Here is an 8,382-nt window from a genome sequence, read left to right as displayed (position 1 = left end):
TTTTTTTTTTTTTATAAAAATCATTTCCATATCCACAATATTTTAAACCAAATTCTCAGGCTAAACAAGATGCACTTATTCTTCTTTAGTCTAACTACTTCCATCTTGAAGACACCTGTAGTATATTATTCTGCTTCACAAGCCCAACAATATACAATTTTCTAAAGGAACAAGTATGATGTTTCAAAGAGCAGAAGTCCACTGCTTTGGTCAATGAAGCAACTGACAATAAATTACTAATAACAACTGAGAAGCAATTGTTAATAAAGTTTCACAAATAACTGAAACCTCAGGATTAAAGGAAAACATTTTACTTTGTTTTGGAATTAGTTCAAATATCACTTAGAGAAATGTCATTCACCACATCTTATTTGTTTTTAACCAAGACTTCAAAAATGCTGGGATCATTCACAAGCATGAACTGATGATGATGCAACAGCCTCACCTAGCGGCCATCAAATGAGCTACATTGAGAATTCAGAACACTGTATTTACAGGCCCATCTACACGAAATAAAAAGCATGGGCCCAAACATACGATTTAAACTAGAGATAAGTGAGCCAATAAAGTTCACAATTTTTTTTTAAATCTGTAGGTCATCTTGTAAGTTTGAAACTGGACACTAAACAGAAGTTTCCTTTAATGAACATACTAACTTACCATTTGATCAGCAACACAGGATAATTGCATTTTTATCTGCAACTATCTTTTGCTACTGCAGGCAAATGCTACAACACAATACTGACTCACAACATCCCCTAAAATGTTATCAATTGACTCCAAGCTGAGGCTGCTTACTGTTCACTTAGTGAACTGGCTTTTACTAAATTTTTTTTCACATTAAAAAAATACCTCAAAAGTTTTACATAACACTGGATTGGAAGCCATACAACCACTTTGCAGCAAGAAACATATTATAAGGTTAACTTGATTCAAAGGTATTTAAGATCACCTGGCTAGTATATGCAAAACAGAGTCTATACTAATACCAAATGACTCCTTTTCACTTGTGGACTAGGAAAAATTAACTGCATGTAAATCAGCTTTTAAAATCACATGTGTGAACAACAAGCTTCTGACAGAACTGTCATTATAAGTTAAATATTACACATAGCAAATAACTTCCAACTGTAATAAGCACTTAAATTATAAAATGTTCTGAAGTAAATATTCTGCAAAGGAGCATTTGAATTACCTCTCATATCTTCAGAAACATCAACTGGCTTGCCATCCACAAGTTTTTCCAAATCTGTTCTGCAACTTTCTTTCAGAATTTTTGCTCGAGTAAAATAATAATTTGTATCACGGGGTTGTATCTCATGCAGAATCATCTGCAAACGGTCCGCAATTTCTAAATATTAAATAAGGGAATATTTAAATCCAATTATTCAGAACTCTTTTCTCCATTTCTTTCACATGCACAAAACTACTTCTGGGTACACTGCTAAATAAAAGTGTTAGCAGGAAAAAAACCCAAACAAGTCTAATAAACCAGGCTTTATTAGTAAAAGGAAGTTTCCTTCTGACCCTTTAATATGTATTAATACTCCAACAGATTTCTACATAGGACAGTGCAAGGAAACAATCTTTATCCAAAGTCAGATAGCAATTTAAGATTCTGGTATTAAATGAAACAGAACCCAAAGGAAAAAAAGAGTGAGTCTCCAAAAACATTTAAAATAGAAGCAGTCACTGTTTGCCGCTGCTGCTGTGCAGTATTAACCTCATGTGACTAACACACACAATGTTACATCCACCATACACAAAAGTAACTTGGTTAGAAATCAGTAGGATTATCTTGGAGTAGAATATGGTCCACATACTACAAACAATTCAGAGTGCTTGAAGTTCCCTACCAGGACATTGACTGAAAAGCTTGGTGCAAAAACATATATGAGTAAATCAAAAACATTTGATAGCAAAATATATTTGGTGGTGTGGGGTGTTGGCATCTGGGGGGATGGACTTACACCCTACTCTAATTTCCCCTTAAAGAAAATGGAAACATTCACATTGCAGGGTAGAGTCTCTTAGACCACATATCCCTTTATGACAATTTTGATAGTATTAGAGTATTTGTCAAAGGGAAGAGGATATATCAAGTCAAGACAAAGCTCAGCACTGGGTCCAATTGTAGCTACTTGCTGAAACAATACCGTCTCATTTTAAAGAATTCTAAATTCTATTTTTTTAACTAAGAAACATGTGACAGAAATCTAATTTGCTAAGCAATTTAAAATACTGCTCATAACCTCAGATTTACTATAGCTTTCAAAAGTTACGTTACTTAACATTATGGCAATCTCAAAATCATTGCTAAAAATGGACTTATTTTACCTGAATCTGTGTCCATTGGAATAAGACCCTCAGGTGATGAACTCTGCACAACAGGAGCTACCACAGTAGAGAGTTTGTAGGATATCAGTATAAGATCTGTCACCATCTGCTTCCACTCTGTCATCAATGTCAAGTTACTGTAAAAAATACAATCAAGGAATATAAATGTTATATTTAAAAAACGTTTTAAAATTAAATAATTATGACAGCTGCATTTTTAAACTGACTGCTCCACAAACTGAAAACTATTATGAATTTAGCTCACATGAAAGAAGTAAATTGAATAGGTCTATAATAAAGAATCGTTGAAGACAATCAGCACTATAAACTAAGTCAATGATAAATTACATGGCATGCTTTCACTTTCTTGTAAACAGCTCCACCACACCATCTTAACTACACATAATCAGACTTCAGTTAGCATATTTTACTTACGTTAAAGGTAGCTGCTGCAAAGCTCCAGTTATACAATGTACTCTCCCATACAATGGGAAAGAAGCTGCTGCTTGAAGCAGGGACTTTTCAGCTTGGAATATTTCTCCCTCAAGTTTTGCTAACAGAAGTCTGACAACTAGAGAAAACAAAAGGTACACAGAAAAAAGGAAGACTGATTTAAATATATATAGGATAAACTGGCATGCGTGACATTTAGAGAGCAAAGTTTTGCATTTTACCAAATCTGCCATTCTACTTCATGTTGATTTTCTGTTTCTATCCAAAAAATATTATCCATATTTTTCAGTCCCTCCATGCCCAATAATAGCCTGGTCAATTTGAACAGGGTTAATTTAAAATCTTAGTCGGTTTGTAACGACTCAGGCCAAATCCTACATGCAGGTGTATTCATACACTTTACACCAAAGTCAACAGAAATAACTTACACATTTTAAAAAGCAGAATTAGGCCTTAAATGACAGTCTGAATGACAAACATGTAGGTGAAATATTCAACCTTCAGCACCTCTAATCAACTGCCTAAATAATCTTTCCATTTTTTTCAGTGGCACTTAACTCCTGCCTTATTGTTAGCTACAGCACGTAACAGCCAAACACTACTCTGGAAAGCATCTTCGCCCCCCACGACACTCGACAAAAGTATCAAAAACACATTAAAAGCCTTGAAGGGTTTAGATACCACAGGTGATAAGTGCCACAGAAGCGTTAGGTAAGGTCCATGGCTGGGGCTAACATGTATTACGCATTTGTGAAGTGCATAAAACACAGCTCAGAATCTGGCCTCGCAACAAAAAACATTCAAATGTGAACAGAGTAACCAATGCAGTGTCACACACTCCAGGCTGCAGACCAGTTGAAACAATGACTCTGAGCCTGTGCACATAACACATTAAACACAGGTATACGTTTTGTGTACTAATGTAAATTACCCTGGGATCTGGACCAGAAAGACAACCAGTTTTCCCAGGGTAGCTATAATTACTGCACCTTGCCATGACCATGACTGAGCAGCATCTATAGTCTGTTTGCACTGAGCAAACAGCTACCTGCAGGCAACTGCAAACACATGACACACAAAACATCTACACACCAGTATATTTTTACTTCTTTTTTCCTGAAGTAACTCTACACCTGATTTTACCAGGTGACATTGGTGCAGGGGCTGACATTTTGTGTTTGCTCCTATTTTACATCAACGCAATCGTGTCTTTGAGCCCTCAAAGAAATGAACTGATGGATCACCATTAATCTCACTGGGATGAGAGTTACAAAGCCAAATTTTAAATAAAAACATTAACTACTTGGTTTCTTAGCAATGAAAGTAAGAAACTGTGTGTTAAGTCTACAGGTCAAGGGTAGGAAAAGAGGGCTTATTTACAAGTAACTCTAGTTTTGAGCTGTACTGTCCATATAAGCATCCTCACTGTGCATCCCCAAGGAATTTCTGCTTTTAGCATTATCCATAACACTGGCTCCCTTCTGCTTCCTCTACATCAAGGGACTAAAGGAAAGTATGGACTTTTTGCTCCCCAGTTCCGTCTCAATTGCAGAGTCCTATACTGTGTGTGCCTATGAAATGTATGTATAAATGGTACATCTCTAAGAACTCCAGTTGCTAGCAAGGAAGTTCTCTCTCTCCTTTCAATGATGCCCCATAGACATATCCTCGCTTTTACTGACACCAAGGGAATGAGCACATCCCTAGAGATGAATCTTGGAGTCCCCCAGACCATAGATGTCAAATTCGTCCCATTCCCTGAGCCGGCTCTTCATGAGCCGGACCTGGACCTGACAGCAGCAAAGGCAGTGGCAGGGTAAGTGGCAGCAGAGGCAGCAATGGCAGACTGAAGTGCTGTGTTAGCACAGCCCTCCCTCACCCCCACCAACAGCCATGTCCAACCAGGCCCTGTATCCCAGATTCTGCAGCCTCCACTAGCCCCGCCACTGAATTTCCTGGTCTGCCAGGAGCCCGACAATCCATGCCCAGAGGCCTCATGTCTGACACCCATGCCCTAGACTAACAGTGACCGAAGGGCCACAAAGTACAGTATTTGCCAAGGAACCTGTGATTGTTCAGCATGTGGTAAAAGGATATATTGAACTCAAGGTGGCTGCCCTGTTATAGAAACACTGAGCTGGGATGCTATCGGGGTGTCTGGGCTCCGATACGAAGAAGGAAGGACCACAGAGGGTGGCTCTGCACAGCAGTATCATAACACAACCTACATTAAAACTGTCCCATGAGACAGTCTCCATGCTGACACAGCTATATCTTCCGATCTCTGAGCTAAAGAAACGAACAGTTGTGATGATTTTCTAAAAGAATTAATTCTGTGCAGATGAATGGGCTGAGCCTTTTTCACATCAAATGAAGATAGAGACATCTCAGCTGAGAAAGAATGAGGTCTGGAAAGGAACACCAGGACACTGATTTGTTGGGTGAAATGGAATTCAGTAACTGCCTTAGAAACTTAGGCTGAATCCCTAATGGGACTTTTTTGACTACAAAACCCCGTGCAGGCAGGAAGGCTGTTTTTGTGGAAAGGTGGAACAGAGGGCTTGTTACTGTGAGTTTGAGTGATGGCCCCATCAGAGACATGAGGACAAGCTTAGGTCCTATTACAGAACACGATTTCTCCTTGGCAGGAAAACACATGCTGCCCATCATACAAAATGGTAGGGCCTGACCAGCCACCAGGTATACTCTGCCTGAGCGGATGGACAGATGTGCAGAGTGGAGATTCAGTAAATACTCTTGTATAGCAAAAATAGGAGATCACTCAGGGGTCCTTTCCTGCCAACAGCTATATACTATGGTCTGCTTATCTGGATCAGTATGTCTTATGGAATCCTTTCTGCTGTGTATAAGGATATTAATTATAAGCGAAAGGCACTTCTCTACTTTTCTTCCCCCACCCACTTCCTCCCCTCCCCTCCTTTTCTACCCTTTGTCTTCCTAATTTCCAGCTCTTTACTTTTTCACAGACTGCCTCTTTTCTACCTTGGAGAACTCAAGTACAGTAGTGTCTCCTTTATTTACCTATGGCATTTCCCCTCTTGTTTCCCCCCTCCCTTCCCTTCTCTACCTTTTGTTTTCCTAACTTAATTCTCACTGACATCATGTCACACTTTTAGCTTCTTTCATTCCTTGGAGATCTCAGGACAGCAGAGACTCCCTATGCTTGCAAAGAACTTTTTTCCAACTACTCAGTTGATCTAATAAAAGATATCACATCTCCCCAAAGAACCTTGCCTGTCTCTCTCTCAGAGTCGTCCAGTGTTCAGGCTGAGAGATTAAGAAGATGACACAATCTTTCTTTAACCCAGGTAGTATCACCAGCACCTAGGGCCATGGCCATTTGCAGTGAAGTCCTTGCTAGTACTATGCTATAAGGGCTAATAAGGTGTCTAAACATATATACTCATACATGCAGAAATTTTATGTGGCAAGGACAGTCTGAAAATGCAGCTTAAAGACTTACTCCACATTTGAAAGGGGATGTCCTACACAGTGCATCAAATGCTGAAAAACCTTGAGATAGTACAAGTCTTAACCACGGAGGACAAGGACAGGTTGCCCTTCTGAAGACTGCCCAGTCTCAAAACCAGGATCCAGAGAATCCTCCCAGTCTAGGGAACTAGACAAGTAGCTGACTCAGAGCATGTTACAGTGCCAAAGCTAATGCGTGGCATTACTGGATGCAAGATGAGCACAGCTTAAGTTTCAGAGAGAGAGGGAAAGCCCTAATAAATACATTTCAGAAAGCTTAAGAAAAAGCAACCTCATTCCTCTACCATAGAAATTAAGCAGTTACAAGACACTGCCTACAAGAAGATGACCGGCCCCCTGTGTCAGGATGGTAATGTCACATAACTATGGTCTGCCCTGACTGTTAAGGCAATGTCTCTGAGGCCACCTCCAGGAAGGATATGCACGCTAACAGTGACCTGAAGAAAAAAAAAAGAATTCCTGCAAGAAAGGAAGCGGGAAACAAAAAGAAGAGCAAGGGAAGAGGGAGAGAAGAGACAGACACATCATTGAGGTCTAGAAGTGATACTGAACAAAATTATAAAGTACTAAGCAAAAAAAAGTTCAAAATATTCTATGACATGAAGGCCACATTTACCCTTAATTTCTGTGCAGCAGATTGCTTACTGACATCTGTATGGACTGAAGTGAGTACCCAGTTCTAAAGTTTTACCCCAAACTTATAAACCAAAAATGAAAAATGGAATTCAACCTCAACTGAATGTACTCAAGAGACTTACTTTAAGTTCAGGGGCTGGGTGGAATGGGGGGAGAAAAATCTTGAGATCTGAGGCAGATAAAAAGACAGAGATCAAGCTCTTTTTCCAGGCCTATCTTTTAAAGGTAGAGTAGCAGTCAAGAGGCACCTAACAAATTCAGTAGGATTTCAAAAGCATCTGCTGGTGCTGGCTCCACTGAAGAAAAATCAGACCACAAATTGTAGGAATCAAAATATGACTGTAGGTGCTTCTGGGCTCCCAAGATTTGTAAATTTTGGACTGAGACTAGAGAAGGGGGCTGTAGACTTCTAAACCTTGATACTCTTCAAGAAAGAGTTGTACCTACCCACATTCTGAGAAGCTGACTAAGAAGACTGTCAGAGGTTTGCCAGTAAGACAACTTTGCAGTATGCCAATTGCCTGGGCGACATACTGGCTACATCTGGTGCAGCAGCAGAATGGGAGCAGATTTTGGTTATCCAATACAGATTTGGGGTGGGGATCCCATCAGGCTGGATCATGTGAACGGTGACAGGACAGAACTTGTCAGTTGCAAAATCAGGGCCAGGCTTTTGTAAGTCCATAGTTGTGACCTGGGAGGAGACACCAGTGTGGAGCGCTCCTGTAACCCTCACTCCTCTCACATTTTCCATAGCACTGGGATATGGTGTGATGCACCAAGTGATGACCTACAAGGGCTTCCAGCCTTTGCAGAGTTGTTAGCCAAATTTACACAAATGCAATACCTAAACCTAAGCAAATTGCCAAAGAAAACAGGTAGACTTCTTTCTTCAAATAAGGCCATGATAACAGCCTGGAAGAAACCAGGAACCCTCCTGTTTTTAAATATACAAATTCAAAATATCTTTTCCTTAGAACTTACCAGCTAATGTGTTTATTTCCACAGTGCCCGCTGAGATATATTCCGTTTTCAAAAAATTATGGACAACAGGCTGATCTTTCAGGCAAATATTAAGCAGTTCTTTACGATGTATTAAAAAGTTCAGCAAATATGAAGCAGTTACACAGTCATATGGCTTGGCACTTGTGCTAAGATCCATTGATGCTCGAAATAAGTGATATATGTCTTCGGAATCCTGATATAAAAATAAGCAGAGTTAGTAATGTGCAATATACAAGGTTTAAGAACTACAATATTACATCAACATTACTAATTATTTTGGATCTTATTTCAGTAACTTTGCCAGTGAACACTCGCTAACAAGCATTGATTTTTCTTGCTGCTTATTACAGAAGCAGAGCAGAAACTGACACAGCACATTTGTTGCTAAATGTTCAACAAATGCACAACTACAAAAGTAGTAAAGATGGAGCCCTTTAT

General features: G+C 39.5%; 1 protein-coding gene across 4 annotated transcripts in view; it reads right to left on the bottom strand.

Annotated features, from left to right (window-relative positions):
• THADA (THADA, armadillo repeat containing) overlaps positions 1-8,382 on the bottom strand; it is a 368,709-nt gene that overhangs the window by 322,131 nt on the left and 38,196 nt on the right. For all 4 annotated transcript variants that reach the window (XM_019516368.1, XM_019516370.1, XM_019516371.1 and 1 more), the window contains exons 18-21: positions 7,924-8,137; positions 2,773-2,908; positions 2,338-2,474; positions 1,196-1,351 (exon numbers count right to left, since the gene is read on the bottom strand). In XM_019516368.1, coding sequence (XP_019371913.1) covers positions 1,196-1,351; positions 2,338-2,474; positions 2,773-2,908; positions 7,924-8,137 — 643 coding nt within the window. The remainder of the gene's footprint in view (positions 1-1,195; positions 1,352-2,337; positions 2,475-2,772; positions 2,909-7,923; positions 8,138-8,382) is intronic.

This window comes from Gavialis gangeticus, unplaced genomic scaffold, assembly GCF_001723915.1.
Source record: "Gavialis gangeticus isolate Ggan-Ray unplaced genomic scaffold, GavGan_comp1, whole genome shotgun sequence".
NCBI classification, from domain to species: Eukaryota; Metazoa; Chordata; order Crocodylia; family Gavialidae; genus Gavialis; species Gavialis gangeticus.
The sequence above is the reverse complement of the archived record's forward strand: the minus strand, read 5'-3'. Positions and strand labels throughout refer to the sequence as shown.